The sequence below is a fragment of the Pantherophis guttatus genome, chromosome 11 (assembly GCF_059756535.1).
Source record: "Pantherophis guttatus breed Tessera chromosome 11, ASM5975653v1, whole genome shotgun sequence".
Lineage (NCBI taxonomy): Eukaryota > Metazoa > Chordata > Lepidosauria > Squamata > Colubridae > Pantherophis > Pantherophis guttatus.
This window is the reverse complement of record NC_142073.1, coordinates 21,880,438-21,896,318: the sequence shown is the minus strand read 5'-3', so window position 1 is coordinate 21,896,318 and position 15,881 is coordinate 21,880,438. Positions and strand designations below refer to the sequence as shown.

General features: G+C 44.3%; 2 protein-coding genes across 2 annotated transcripts in view; one reads left to right on the top strand and one right to left on the bottom strand.

The window, feature by feature from the left end:
- NECAB2 (N-terminal EF-hand calcium binding protein 2) overlaps positions 1-3,695 on the top strand; it is a 217,849-nt gene extending 214,154 nt beyond the window's left edge. The window contains exon 13 of the mRNA XM_087877001.1: positions 432-3,695. Coding sequence (XP_087733127.1) covers positions 432-460 — 29 coding nt within the window. The 3' untranslated portion in view covers positions 461-3,695. The remainder of the gene's footprint in view (positions 1-431) is intronic.
- A 3,683-nt stretch (positions 3,696-7,378) lies between these two features.
- Positions 7,379-15,881, bottom strand: part of SLC38A8 (solute carrier family 38 member 8) — a 46,100-nt gene continuing 37,597 nt past the window's right edge. The window contains exons 8-11 of the mRNA XM_034425492.3: positions 15,436-15,583; positions 13,582-13,778; positions 9,678-9,729; positions 7,379-7,931 (exon numbers count right to left, since the gene is read on the bottom strand). Coding sequence (XP_034281383.2) covers positions 7,829-7,931; positions 9,678-9,729; positions 13,582-13,778; positions 15,436-15,583 — 500 coding nt within the window. The 3' untranslated portion in view covers positions 7,379-7,828. The remainder of the gene's footprint in view (positions 7,932-9,677; positions 9,730-13,581; positions 13,779-15,435; positions 15,584-15,881) is intronic.

Below are 15,881 nucleotides of genomic sequence, written 5' to 3'. Positions count from 1 at the left end.
TCAACCTCCTGACTCTCAGCTGTTTCAGGCTGCAGGCATTGCCATTGCCTATTGCTGCGCGGGCCTCTGCTGCTTGCTGCAAGGAGGTAAATTGCTGGGAGCAGATTTGTTTCTTCTTCTGCTAATCAAACTATGCTGAAAACGAAACTGAAAGTAAAGCAGGCTGTTTGCTTCAAGGAGGCTAAATTGCTGGGAGGTGGGGCAGATTTCTTTTTCTTGTTTTCTTCACCAAAAAACTACTCTGAAAAATATGGTAGATAGAGATAGAGGTAGAGAGAGGGAGAGACAAAGATCTAGAAATATATAGACAGACATAGATATATAGATATATAGAAATATACACATATAGATGTATGTATGTATGTATGTATGTATGTATGTATGTATGTATATCTGATCCTTTTTTCTGAGCGCTTCTCTTTTCATTGCAGCTGCCTGGTGCACCCTCAACCGAGACTGAACTGGAGAAGAGAGTGTCCCAAAGGGAAGTTCAGATGGGTTTCCTTCTCCTCGCCTGGCCGGTGCCAACGTCCTTTCCTCTCTTTGGCAGAGAAGCACACTCTTATCTTTTCTAATAACTTTGTTACCTGTGTCGTTTCTTCTCCTTCCCTTCCTCCCAATGCATTTCTGTCTAGAAATGAGATTTCTTTGCCCTTTTGAAGTGGAGGAAGGAACAACAAGAAGCCTAACTATCTTCCCACTAGGCAATGGCCAGCAAACCATTTTTTCCTCCCCTGAGCTACATACCCCAAGCCTGTAACAAATGTTGGTCTGGTCTGGTAGCCGCCAGAGATGAGGGCTTGATTGCAAGTCCCAAAGGTGTTTTTTTTCAAGAGGCAACTGGACTTTTTGGGTTTTCTTTGAAGACGTTTCACTTCTCATCCAAGAAGCTTCTTCAGCTCTGACTGGATGGTGGGGAATGGAAGAACTGTGTCTACAACACAGTCCTTTCAGCAGTTCTAAGAATTGGAACCACTTGCACTACTCAGGTGACCGTGAGGACACAGACAAACCTCCAAGTGGCCTCAACGACCCTCTAAAAGGATGCAAATGACCATCTCTGTCTGCAAGGAATATAAATCCTTCCATTCCCCACCATCCAGTCAGAGCTGAAGAAGCTTCTTGGATGAGAAGCGAAACGTCTTCAAAAGGAAAAAACAGAAAGTCCAGTTGCCTCCTGAAAAAAGCACCTTCAGGACAACCGTGGCCTAGATGGCTGAGAATCTGTATAGACTTTTAGCTTGATTGCAAGGTTTCATGTAGCACTGGTGAAAATTCCTTGATAAATATAGGAGCTCTGGTGGCTCAGCAGACTAAAGCACTGTTATTAACATCCACTTACATCTGCTGCCTGCAATTACTGCAAGTTCAAATCTCGCCAGACTCAAGGTTGACTCAGCCTTCCATCCTTTCTAAGGTAGGTAAATTGAGGACCCAGATTATGGGGGCAATAAGCTGACTTTGTATAAATATACAAAAGGATGAAGGCTATTGCTTAACGCATTGTAAGCCGCCCTGATGAGTCTCTGGAGAAGGGCGGCATATAAATCAAATTAAAATTAAAAAAAAATAAAAATAAATAAATTTAGCAGGTGTTTCCCCAAGAGCATTCAGTGTTTCACCAAGGAAAGTTTTTTTTCTTCCAAACTAGATGGTTTGTGATGGCCTGCCTTAACAACCTGGCCTGGTTCAGACCACAGTGAAGTAACATATCCAGTGATCTGCAGTAGGGGAAATGCTCTCTCTTCCTTTTGTTGTTTTAGAGATCTTCAAACTTGGCAGCTTTCAGACTTGTGCACTTATGCTGGCTGGAGAATTCTGGGAGTTGAAGTCCACAAGTCTTAAAGCTGCCAAGTTTTATGAACTCAAAAGACGTTGATAAACATGCTCTCCTCATCAAGCAACTCACAAAATTCCAGGAAATTCCAGCCAACCCCAGCATACTACTGCACATATCCTTTCATGTCCTTTTCCGTTTCTAAGGTCCTCTTCTCCCTGTCCCGAAGGTGCTTTTCCCAAAAAGCAACTGGACTTTCTTCATTTTTTTTCCCCCCATTGAAAAAGTTTTGCTTCTCATCCAAGAAGCTTCTTCGGTTCAGAACCGAAGCAGCTTCCTGGATGGGAAGCGAAACGAAATGACGATTCAGGAGAGACATGACAGCTTGCCTTTCCAATACCTGAAGGGCTCTCACAGGGAAGAGGGCATTGATTTATTATCCATAGTATTTGCGGGAAGGAAAAAGAAGCAATCGGTGGAAGCTCATCGGAAGGAGATTCAACCTAGAAATAAGGAAGAATTCCCTGACTGCAAGAACGATTAATCAGTGGAACAGCTTTCCTCCTGGAGTGGTGGGTTCAGAACAGTGGCGGATTCAAATAATTTTAACCACCGGTTTATTTATTTATTTTTATTATTCGTATTTCTATGCCGCCCACTCTCCGAGGACTCTGGGCGGCTTACACCAAAGACAGTATACTAAGTAGCATATTGCCCCCAACAATCTGGGTCCTCATTTTACCCACCTCGGAAGGATGGAAGGCTGAGTCAACCTTCAGCCGGTGAGATTTGATCCGCTGATCTGCTGAACTGGCAGTCAGCTGAAGTAGCTGCAGTACTGCACTCTAACCACTGCGCTACCTCGGCTCTTGGTTGTGGTTTTCTGCCATAATGACCAGTTGGCTGGGCGTGGCCATGGTGGGCGTGGCCAGGGTGTATGACAGGCAGCACTTGGCCTCCTGCACCCCTCTGGGAGCAAAAATGGGCTGCGGGGAGGAGGGCTGCCCCCCGCGCCCCCTTTTGGGCCTAGGAAGCCTCCCTGCACTTACCTGGGAGCCAAAATGGAGTGCATGGGGACTCATGGAAGGGGTGGGGCCGGCAAGCAATTTAACTACCATTTCGCCCAAACCGGCTGAATCCCACCACTGGTTCAGAACTGAAGAAGCTTCTTGGATGAGAAGCAAAACGTTTTCAAGAGGAAAAAAAAACAAAAGTCCAAAATTGCCTTTTGGAAAAGCACCTTTGGAGCAACCTTGACTTGAATGATTGAGAATTTCCATGACATCCTCTTCTCTTTGTCCACCCAACCACCACTTATTCCAACAGGTTGGTACTGAGTATTCCTGCAGAATCTGAACCATTCAGAATTGTTTCCAAGGTTTGTTTGTTTGTTTTTTAAATTAGTAATAAGAGCTGCAAGAGACCCTTGGAGAAACCCCTCACCCATCTTGCCTGTTCTCCCACTTTAACACCGTTGCATGAATCAATCAAAACAAGCCTTGATGTATTTATCTCTCCCCCCTCTCCGCGTACTGTAGAAAAAGTAGCATTATCTTACTCTGCCAAATAATGCGCATTTTCTTTTCCAAACCGAAAACAGTTGTTTCTAACAAGACTGAAGCAGGCAAGTTTTTCATAGAACAAGGGATTTCCCACACACCCCACACCCCACACCCCAAATCCTCACCTCTTTCTCTGGGCAATGTGGCTCATATATCTTCATTTTGACTGTAACCTTTGATAGCTGATGTGTACTGTTTTAGAAATAAAACGATGTAGCTCCCAAGCTTAGCACGGACGGCACGGTATCAGTGTTAGCAAACATATAGGCAAATTTTAAGATATAAACATGTGCCATTGTGTACGGTTTTATGACTAAGTACAGATAACCAAATAAAAAGGAAAAGATTAAAAGAGACCTTTGGATTTGTTTTCATTTTCCTCGCCATCTCTTAAGACAAGTGCTTCTCAGTGTTGAGACTCTAAGAAAGAGTGCAGAGAATGGAAACCAGGATGATGAGGGGACCGGAGGCTAAAACACACGATTAATGGTTGCAGGAACTGGGCACGGCTAGTCTAGTGAAGAGAAGGACCAGGGAGACAGGATAGCAGTCTTCCAATATTTGAGGAGCTGCCCAGTGGTGAATTCCAACCGGCTTTACTACCAGTTCTCTTCGTGCATGTGCTTCGTGCGTGATCACTGCATGCGCGCCAAACTTGCATGTTAGGAATCTGCCCAGCTGAGGTGCGGCAATCCACTCTGCCACACCTATCAGCTGGGCTAAAAAAGAAGAAATAAAAGGTAGGAATAACGGGGGGTGGGTGGGCGGGAGGGCCCAGCTCCGGGACAAAGAGAACTGGTTCGGTGACGTCATATCGTCACCACTACCAGCTGAGCCAAACTGGGAGAAACCCACCACTGGAGCTGCCCCAGAGAGTGCTATTCTCCAAAGCACCTGAAGGCCAGACAAGGAATAATGGATGGAAACTGACCAAGGAGAGATTCAACCTGGAAATAAGGAGGAACTTTCTGACAGTGAGAACAATCAACCAATGGAACAGAAGCTGCCTTCCGGAGTTGTAAATGCTCCAACACTGGAAGTTTTTAAGAAGAGATTGGACAACCATGTCTGAAATGGTATAGGGTTTCCTGCCTGAGCAGGGAGTTGGAATAAAAGACCTCCAAAGTCGCTTACAACTCTGATTCTGTTCTGTTCTGTTCTATTTTCTATTCTATTTTCTATTCTATTCTATTCTATTCTATTCTATTCTATTCTATTCTATTCTATTCTATTCTTGTTCCTGTTCCTGTTCCTGTTCCTGTTCCTGTTCCTGTTCCTATTCTATTCTCCTATTCTATTCTATTCCATTCCATTCTTTCTGTTCTTAATTCTATTCTATTCTATTCTATTCCTATTCCTATTCCTATTCTATTCTCCTATTCTATTCTATTCCATTCCATTCTTTCTGTTCTTAATTTTATTCTATTCTATTCCTCTTCCTCTTCCTACTCTTCTTTACATTCTCCATTCTTCTCCATTCGCTATCCTATTCTATCCTATCCCATCCTTGCCAGTTTTCAAATGCATGGACTTCAACTCCCAGAATTCCCCAGCCAGCATGTTTGAGGAGCTCTGCTCTTAGATTTGGATTGTGCTATGGATTCTACCATTCTGATTCATGGGGGACAGTTCATGCTCAATGTAAGGCCATCCTCATAACATCAGTACTTATCCAATTATCCCCAACGAATGTATGCAAAGAACATGTTGATTTCAGGTAGTAGCTGGACTGTCTTGCCACTCAGGTAGTCCTCGACTTACAACCACAACCGAGCCCAAGATTTCCATTGCTAAGCAAGGCAGCTGTTGAGTTTTGCCCCATTTCATGACTTTTGCCACCGTTGTTAAGCAAATCACTACGATTGTTAAATGAACCATGCAGTTGTTAAGTGAATTGGGGTTCCCCCGTTGACTTTGCTCTGATACAGGTAGTCCTCAATTTATGACCACAGTGGGAACAGGCATTTCTGTCGTAGGACATTGCAGTTGTAAGTCAAGTCATCACCTGACCAGACTCGATCTCGTGGCTGTTTTTAACTCTAGCCATAAGTCAAGTCACCATGTGACCAGACCCAATCTTACAACCATTTTTACCATCGTTGTATGTTAAGTCATAGCCGTTATAAATGTGAAACCAGATTAACCAACTGCATTTTTTAACCACTGTTTTGCCAGAAACTAGCAGGAAAAATTGCACATTCATATAAACATTCGTATACACAATTTTTAAAATGCATCACTTATTCACGTATTTATACGAACCATCAAATACCAGAGACAGACAGACAGACAGAGAGGGGAGGGGGGGCTCTATAGTCAAATTCTATATAATCAGAGTTATCTTTAAGCTGGCATTTTTCAGATGCAGTGAACACCTACTCCCATACTCCCCAGCCAGTATTGACTACCAAAGCATCCCTGAAAGCAACATGTTGGAGAAAGGATGGAGCAGAGAAATAATCCAGAGAACTGAATGTTAAGGGATTGAGTGGTAAGAATTGCTTTGATCCCAACATCAAATGATGTTTCTGGGCACTTGCTTCAAAACAAAATATGGGGTATTCCAGACCCCACTACAACTATATCCCTACAATGCAGAAAGCTGTTTTGAGGAACGTCTATGGAGATGCTCAGTCCTCCCGGTCATGGTTGTCCTAAAGGTGCTTTTTCAGAAAGCAACTGGACTTTCTGGTTTTTTCTTGGAAGACGTTTCGCTTCTCAGCCAAGAGGTTTCCTCAGATCTGAAGAAGCTTCTTGGATGAGAAGCGAAAGGTCTTCAAAAGAAAAAACAAGAAAGTCCAGTTGCCTCCTGAAAAAACACCTTTGGGACAACCATGACCGGGAGGACTGAGAATCTCTACAGATGTTTAGCTATACAATTTGGGATGGAGACCCTTGGAATGGTGTGGGAGTCGGAATGGATTTCCAGAGGGAAAAAATTGCAGACTACAGGAATCATTTGCACTACTCAGGTGACCCTGAGGACAAAGATAAACCTCCAAGTGCTTCAACGACCCTCTAAAAGGATGCAAATGACCAGCTGTCTGCCAGGAATATAAATCCTTCCGTTCCCCACCATCCAGTCAGAGCTGAAGAAGCTTCTTGGATGAGAAGCGAAAAGTCTTCAAAAGAAAAAGCAAAAAGTCCAGTTGTCTCTTGAAAAAGCAACTTTTGGGAGAACCATGACCTGAATGATTGACGATCTCCATAGACGCACATTCATAGGATTGTTGGATCAGGGGTGAAATGCTCCCGGTTTGGACCGGATCGCCCGATCCGGTAACGATGGCAGCGAGTGGTTCGGAGAACCGGTAGCAAAAATCCCTGCCCCCCCCCACCATGCCCAGCTGAGCCGCACGATCATCAGAGGCTTTTTTTTTTTTTACTTTTAAAAGCATTTTTTCTGCTACCTCTTCTGACGAAAAAATGCTTTTAAAAGTAAAAAAAAAGCCTCTGATGATCGCACGGCTCAGCTGGGATCGTCAGAGCCTTTTAAAAGCATTTTTTTCTGCAACCTCTTGGCCGAAGAGGTGGTAAAAAAAATGCTTTGAAAAGTCTCTGACGATCCCAGCTGAGTTGCCTGATCAGCAGAGGCTTTTCAAAGCATTAGAAAAAATGCTTTGAAAAGTTAAAAAAAAAAGTTGGCTACGCCCACCCAGTCACATTACCCCCCCCCCACCAAGCCATACCCACAGAGCCGGTAGTAACAAATTTTACATTTCACACTTGTTAAGTGAGTTTTGCCCCATTTTACGACCTTTCTTGCCACGGTTGTTAAGCGATTTCACCCCTGTGCTGGATGCTGCAATCAATCATAAAAGTGAGCTGCTAGGAATCCAAATTTTGCTCAGGTCACTACAGAGGTAGGGTAACAGTCGTAAGTTTGAGTTTAGTCATATAACTGACTTTTTAGGAAGCTGTTATTAACTGAAACCATCATTAAACAAACTGTCATTAATTGAAGACTGTATGTAATGTGCAATAAAATCTGCCCAGCACCCCTGTTAAATATCCATAAGAATATTTAAAAACAGCTCCATCCAACAAGAGACATGACTAACACGTCACTTTTATTAACAATACCAGATAGATAAAATGTGAGTATGAGTTAAATTATGACCAGCATAGTAAAATCTCAGTTTAAGGGGCCATTTAAGGAATGTGGGGGGGGGGGGGTTCTGTCACTGCCATTTCTTTTCCATGATGTCATTTTCACTACATTGGCACCATTGTGTATAATGACGCAATTGATGTGAATGTTACAGTGTAAATCACTGCAAAGGAAATAGCATGAATTGTCCGGATTATTTGCAAATGCCGGTGCTGTAATTCTTAGGCAATTCTTTGCTTCCAAAGAACTGCTAAAATTAACCCCGTTCAACTGAGATTTTACCGCATCTGTCAGTGACACGGAGCACTGCATCACAATAGTCCAGTTGTGAAGAAGAGCGTCTCTTAGAGGCAACATCACCTCGCCTGATGACTTTGGCTAGAGTTTGTGCAATAGGACCATGACGGCAGATGCTGTGCTTTGCCCAAAGATGAAAGCTCCACAAAAGACGGTGATGATTCCCCAGGCAATTAGGCAGGACCTGCAAGGAAGTGGGGAAAAGAGGCCATGTTGCGCATATTATTGTGGCCTGTCAGCCCCTCCAACAGCGGAATCAGAGGAGGAGGAGGAGGAGGAGGCGTGGGAGTCGGGGTCAGCATCAAGGCAACCTGGGAGCTCTGAGGGGGAAGAGGGCATGGAGCTGGCACACAGAGAGAGAGAGAGACAAAGGTGGAGCCTGGGCCGTCCGTCAGCCCTCAGATGGAGAGTCAACAGCCCCCAGACCTGGAGGTGGCTGATGAGAAAGAGGAGGAGCAGCTGGGTCCAGTGCCTGACGCGCAGATGCACAGAAAGCAGAGGAGAGGAGAGCAGTGGAAATCTATGGGCCGGTCCTTGGAAAGGAAGAGCCACCACTGCTAGCAAAGCCCCACCCTAGCTCTGGGAATAAAAGGCTGGGGGCGGAGATGAATAGATGTGGCAGACAACTATTCATCTCCCTGCTGGACAGACCTGTTAGCCTGCGTTGAGAGAGAAACTTTTTGCTGGGGCTGCTGGCACTCCTATTAAAAGAATTATTGATTTAAATACAGAGGTTTTGTCGGGTTTGGAGAGCTGGGTCAGAACACATGTCTTCTATAAAACCTGGATGAAGATCCAGCTTTTATAGAAATACCGGGACGTGTCAACCTGCCAAACGACCTCAGCTGAAGCCATGCTTACCTCTGCTTCATTTCTTGGTTGCCATTCAAGGGGGAGGAGGGAGAGCATGGGAGGGGAACTTGGGAATGTGGTGCCTCAGCCGGCTAGCCATAACATCTACCAGCCGGCGTGAGAACCAAGGTGTTGTCTGCCAGCAGCCTGCAGAGCTGGCAGTGTAGTTGGACAGCGAGGAGGCTGGGGAGGACAATGGGCCAGTCCTGGAGTCTGTGGAAGGCTCAGATGAGGGCTCTGCGTCAGAGGCAGAGATGGGGCCAGGGCCATCTGGGAGCAATGCGCAGACCCCGGAGCCTCCAGAGGCTGACAGTAGAGAGGGAGAGGAACAGGAGGAGCCTGTTCCTAGTGCACGCATGCGAAGAGCTGCCAGAAGGCAAGAGCAGCTGAAGAAAAAAGGACAACTCAGGAGTAAGGCCAGGAGATGATTGGCCACTCCCATAAGGCTTACAAGAGCAGCAACGAGCCGTTGGGTTCTTTGTAGAGAAGCAACGTTGATTCCAGTGCTTCTTGTCAGCGTCTCTTGAACTTTGTGGGGTTTTTGCCAAGAAAAGCCTTTGGCAGGTTGCCAAAGACATCAAAGGTCACTGATCAACTGTAGGGCGGCCCTTTGAAGGCCCGCGGCAAGAGTTTAAACAGTTTTTTTTCCTTCTAGCCGATCAGCTGGGACTCGGGAGGCAGCAATAGATTGGGGGTGGGGCCAAATAAAGGGTAAGAATAACGCGGGGGGGAGGGCGGGGGGGCAGCTCCCGAACAAAGAGAATCGGTTCGGTGACATCATATCATCATCGCTACCGGCTCGGCCAAACCGAGCCGAACCAGGAGGAACTCACCACTGCATGTAGCCTATGCAAAGGCTGTAAAAATGCAGCCGGAAGAATCATGAATCCATTTTGCACCTGGTCACACAATGATGGAGCCGCTTTGCAGTAAGCGATGAGGGTTGGCTTCAATCTATTTGATGCCTAAAAGTAGATGACCGATGAATGGAACCAGCCACTAATTCTAATGCAACTTAACTGTCTGTTCCTATTGTGCAGAAAAAAATTGGTTGAGGGGTTGGGGGTAGTAAACGTACTTGGTTCTTGGCCTGAAGGGCTCCGTCTCCATTGCAAACACCAAACACAAACCTGAGAAAAAATAGATAGCATTCAACATAAACAATTCCTCAAAGATCAGCGGTTGTGCAGTGGTTAGAATGAAGTATTGCAGGCTAATTCTGCCAGCTGCCAGCAGTTCGATCCTGAGCGGCTCGAGGTTGACTCAGCCTTCCATCCTTCCAAGGTGGATAAAATGAAGACCCAGATGGTTGGGGGCAAGAGGCTGACTCTGTAAACAGCTTACAGAGGGCTGGAAAGTATTGTGAAGCAGTAGATAAGTCTAAGGGCTATTGCTATCTTCCTTCCTTCCTTCCTTCCTTCCTTCCTTCCTTCCTTCCTTCCTTCCTTCCTTCCTTCCTTCCTTCCTTACTTCCTTCCTTCCTGTTAGAATGCAGTATTGCAGGCTCACTCTGCCCACTGCCAGCAGTTCGATTCTCACTGGCTCAAGGTTGACTCATCCTTCCATCCTTCCGAGGTGGATAAAATGAAGACCCAGATTGTTGGGGGCAAGAGGCTGACTCTGTAAACAGCTTAGAGAGGGCTGTGAAGCAGTAGATTAAGTCTAAGGGCTATTGCTATCTCCCTTCCTCCCTCCCTCCCTCCCTCCTTCCTTCCTTCCTTCCGCCCTCCCTCCCTCCCTCCCTCCTTCCTTCCTCCCTCCCTCCCTCCCTCCCTCCCTCCTTCCTTCCTTCCTTCCTGTTAGAATGCAGTATTGCAGGCTCACTCTGCCCACTGCCAGCAGTTCGATTCTCACTGGCTCAAGGTTGACTCAGCCTTCCATCCTTCCGAGGTGGATAAAATGAAGAGCCAGATTGTTGGGGGCAAATAGGCTGACTCTGTAAACTGCTTAGAGAGGGCTGGAAAGCACTGGAAAGCAGTATATAAGTCCTATTGCTATTGTTTTTTTTTCTTTAACTAATGAAGGTTTAAATTACATATGGATGGTTTTGACCAAATCATATTTGGCTTCAAAACATTGTCGCAAATGTGTTTGAGGGGAAAGTGATCGTACCGCTCCATAATGCACTCTTTATTTTTTTTATGCAGAACAAACAAAAACGCTCAGTAAATATACAATTAAAAATTCTCGTAGAAAATAATAAAGAACAACTAAAATCTATAATAAAATCCGGTCTGTTCATTATACATGGTCTCACTATACTAAAATTATAATCCCTAAACTGTGTGGCCCGTTGTAGGTTCAACACTAAAAGGGAAAGGAGTAAGCAATGCAAAGGGTTTGCCACAAATTGTTATATAACTTCGCTTTGGTAGAGAAGACACGTCTTTGCAGCTGCATAGAATCTGGCCACCTGCGCTGTAGTTAATGCACTAATTAACTAATTAACTAATTGATTAATTAATTAACTAAGTAGAGCAGTGTTTCTCAACCTTGGTAGCTTGAAGATGGGTGGACTTCAACTCCCAGAATCCCCCAGCCAGCGTTGCTGGCTGGGGGATTCTGGGAGTTGAAGTCCACCCATCTTCAAGCTACCAAGGTTGAGAAACACTGAAGTAGAGTATTAACGTAATCTACGTCCAGTTCTGATTCGCCATGATACATAAATGATTCTGAGGCTCCAGAAAGAGTGCAAAGAAGAGCAACGAAGATGATAAGAGGTCTGGATGCTCAATCGTATGATGAACGGTTGAGGGATCTGTGTCTGTTTAGACTAATGAAAAGAAGGCTGAGGAGAGACGTGATAGCCGTCTTCCCATACTTGAAGGGCTGTCACAGAGAAGAAGGGATCGACGTATTCTCCAAAGCACCAGAGGACAAGACAAGAAGCAATGGGTGGAAGCTCATCAGAGGGAGATTCAGTCTGGAAGTAAGGAGGAATTTCCTGACAGTAAGAATGATTAATCAGTGGAACAGCTTTCCTACTGGAGTGGTGGGTGCTCCATTGGAGAGGGAGAGAGAGATAGACTAGATAGATAATTAGATAGATAGATAGATAGATAGATAGATAGATAGATAGATAGATAGAAAGAAAGAAAGAGAGAGAGAGAGAGAGAGAGAGAGAGAGAGAGAGATTAGATAGATAGAAAGATAGATAGATAGATAGAAAGATAGATAGATAAATAAATTATATATATATATATATAGAGAGAGAGAGAGAGAGAGAGAGAGAAAGATAGATAGATAGATAAATAGATAGATTAGAGAGAGAGAGAGAGAGAGAGAGAGAGAGATAGCGATAGAGAAATAGACTACCTTGTTTCCCCGAAAATAAGACCTCCCCTGAAAATAAACCTTCCCCCAAAAATAAGCCCTCCCCAAAAAATATTTAACTGCATGCACAGCCGGTCCCCGCCATTTCCTCTGGTTAGGGTTAGGGAGACAGAGCTGGAAATCAGGTAAGACGACAAAAGGATCCCCGTCTCGCTCCACGCGCCCCAAAATAATAAACCCTCCCCAAAAATAAGGCCAAGTGCTTATTTCGGGGTTCAAAAAAATATAAGACAGGATCTTATTTTGGGGGGAACACGGTAGATAGAGAAAGAGAGAGAAAGAGAGATCAGATGTTGAGTCAATTCAATTATTAGATAGACACCTCCTTATCCAAAATATTTAGAAATAGAAATAGAATAACAGAGTTGGAAGGGATCTTGGAGGTCTTCTAGTCCAACCCTCTGCCCAAGCAGGAAACCCTACACCACTTCAGACAAATGGTTATCCAACATCTTCTTAAAAATTTCCAGTGTTTGAGCATTCACAACTTCTGGAGGCAAGTTGTTCCACTTATTAATTGTTCTAACTGTCAGGAAATTTCTCCTTATTTCTAAGTTGCTTCTCTCCTTGATTAGTTTCCACCCATTGCTTTGAAGAATAGTTTGACTCCCTCTTCTTTGGGGCAGCCCCTGAGATATTGGAAGACTGCTATTATGTCTCCCCTAGTCCTTCTCTTCATTAAACTAGACATACCCAGTTCCTGCAATATATTTGTTTACACGATATATTTTTCTTATTAAATAAGGATGAGAAGGTTTATAACTGTTTATAGACCCGTTATGTAAGGAGGGTTCATTTTATTTTTCTTTTCAACATCCAGCGAGGGTGGATTTTTTAAAATATGTTTAATGTAATTGTACGTTTGGGTCATTTTTCTGTACTTTTCTGTACACATTTTTTTTTCTTTTTTGTTGTTGTTACTGTTCGATGTATGTTTTTTTTTTCTGTTTTGTATTTTATTCCTATTGATAAAAGATAATATATTATGAATGAATGAATGAATGAATGAATGAATGAATGAATGAATGAATGAATGAATGATGATGGATGGATGGATGGATGGATGGATGGATGGATGGATGGATGAAAATAAACAAGAGATTGGACAACCATTTGTTGTCCAAGGAACCTGGATAGCTCAACAGACTAAAAAGCCTGTTATTAACATTCAGCTGCCTGCAATTACTGCTGGTTCGAATCTCTCCAAGGCTCAAGGTTGACTCAGCCTTCCATCCTTTCTAAGGTAGGTTAAATGAGGACCCAGTTTGTGGGGGCAATAAGCTGACTTTGTATAAATATACAAAAGGATGAAGGCTATTGCTTAACGCATTGTAAGCCGCCCTGAGTCTCCGGAGAAGGGCAGCATATAAATCAAATTAAAAAAAATAAAAATAAAAATTTGTCTGAGTTGATATAAGGACTTCTGCCTTGAATGGGGGGTGGACTAGAAGACCTCTAAGGTCCCTTTGAGCCCTAGGATTCTATGATTCTATGGAATTCAGCAGACTGGTTGTTTTTACAAAATAAGTCATCAGGCAAGTTTTCGCATCCTGACCAGCTGCTGCTACCCCCTCCCCCCTTCCCTCCCTCCTCCCTTGACCATCAAACTCTTTAACGATTCCCGGGAGAGAAAAGAGACATGGACCTACCTGGAAAAATGAAGATGAAGAAAGCCCCAATGCCTCCAATGACGCTGACCACCTCGCTGATGTCAGGTACACACAGGGCAATGATGAGGGTGATTACTACCCAGGCAGTGGTCAGCAAAATCCGTATACATTTCTCATTGGTTTCCATCTGGATGCAGCCCTGCTTGGAGCCGAGGCACACATCTTGGAGGACCGACCTAAGAGACATATTGGTGCATTTATATAATGGCTCAAGAATCTGGTGATGCCTTAAACCAGTGTTTCTCAACCTTGGTAGCTTGAAGATGGGTGGACTTCAACTCCCAGAAGTCCACCCATCTGAGCTAATGCTCATCTGTTTTAATAAAGTCTGTTTCTTTTTTGGAACTGTTTTGCATTTAATATCAACTACACAACACACAGGTTTTAAAGTGGCCAAGGCTGGACACCCCCCCACCCCCATCTAGAGGAATAAATGGATTAATGTTTAAGGCAGTGTTTCTCAACCTTGGAAGCTTGAAGATTCTGGGAGTTGAAGTCCACAAGTCAAAATCGCCAAGGTTGTACCCCCCTGCTCTAAATACTTTCCCAGATAAGCTTTGACTTCCTCAGATTCCTTTAAACCCAGAAAAGTGAATATTATCAACCACGACGGAGTGGTCTTTAAAAGAGGAACTGTTGGTCCTTGAAGACAGGAAACACAACTGTGAATATCATCTCCAGCAGAGGTGAAATCCAATTTTTTTTTACTACCGGTTCTGTGGGTGTGGCTTGGTGGGCGTGGCAGGGGAAGGATACTGCAAAATCTCCATTCCCACCCCATTCCAGGGGAAGGATACTGCAAAATCCCCATTCCCTCCCCACTCCGGGGGAAGGATACTGCAAAATCTCCATTCCCACCCAATTCCAGGGGAAGGATATTACAAAATCCCCATACCCTCCCCACTCCAGGGGAAGGATACTGCAAAATATCCATTCCCTAACCATTCCGGGGGAAGGATTCTGCAAAATCTCCATTCCCTCCCCACTCCAGGGGAAAGATACTGCAAAAGAGCCTTGGTAGTACAGTGGTCTAAAGCACCCTGTTATTAAGACCAGCTGCCTGCAATTATTGCAGGTTCAAATCTCGCCAAGGCTCAAGGTTGACTCAGCCTTCCATCCTTTCTAAGGTAGGTAAAATGAGGACCCGGTTTGTGGAGGCAATAAGCTGACTTTGTATAAATATACAAAAGAATGAAGGCTGTTGCTTAGCGCATTGTAAGCCGCCCTGAGTCTCCGGAGAAGGGCGGCATATAAATCAAATTAAAAAAAAAAATCCCCATTCCCACTCCATTCCAGGGGAAGGATACTGCATAATCTCCATTCCCACCCCACTCCAAGGGAAGGATATTGCACAATCTCCATTCCCACCCCACTCTGGGGCCAACGAGAGGTGGTATTTTCCGTTTCTCTGAACCGCTCAAAATTTCTGCTACCGGTTCTCCAGAACCTGTCAGAACCTGCTGGATTTCACCCCTGATCTCTAGCTCCATTGTCAGCTTACATTAACAAATCTTGCAAGACTGAAAGTATTCCTCTCGCCCCCCTCTCCTTATACTCTCTGAAAGACTAGGGAGGGTCACTTCAGGAACTCTTCCCATGCCCTCCCTCCTTCTGGGGGACGAGACCACTTTTACATCCCAGTTGTCCCAAGAACTTCCTACTGTCTCCCAAAAGATCTTGACAGCAACTCAAGTCTTTTGCTGGTTCTCCTCGATGAATAAAAAGACTGTGTGTGGTGACCCAGTTTTGAGAAAACGTCAAACCGTTGGGTTTTTCTGAAACAGACTTTAACACCTCTGAAAGTCCTAGAAACTGTTATTTTTTGCTTCTCACCTTCCTAGGAAAAGGACTATCGGGTAGATGGTGATAATGGAGATGCCAAATAACAGCCGGGCTACAATAACCATCACATCATTTCCAGGGTAGGACATTAGGATGTCCGCTGCGACATCAGCTCCAAATGTTAAGTAGCCGTACAAACCTGGCAGGAAATAAACCATGAGGTTATAGCTAGACGATCTGTGATCTGATGCATCATTGTTTCAGAAAAATTTCCAGTGCAAATAAATCTCTGGTCTTCTGCCCGTTTATAATATATAATAATATATAATACCGTGTTTTCCTGAAAATAAGACCCTGTCTTATATTTTTTTGGAACCCCGAAATAAGCGCTTGGCCTTATTTTCGGGGCGGTCTTATTATTTTGGGGCACGTGGAGCAAGACGGGGCTCCTCCTGCCGTCTTACCTGATTTCCAGCTCTGCATTTAAATATTTTCAG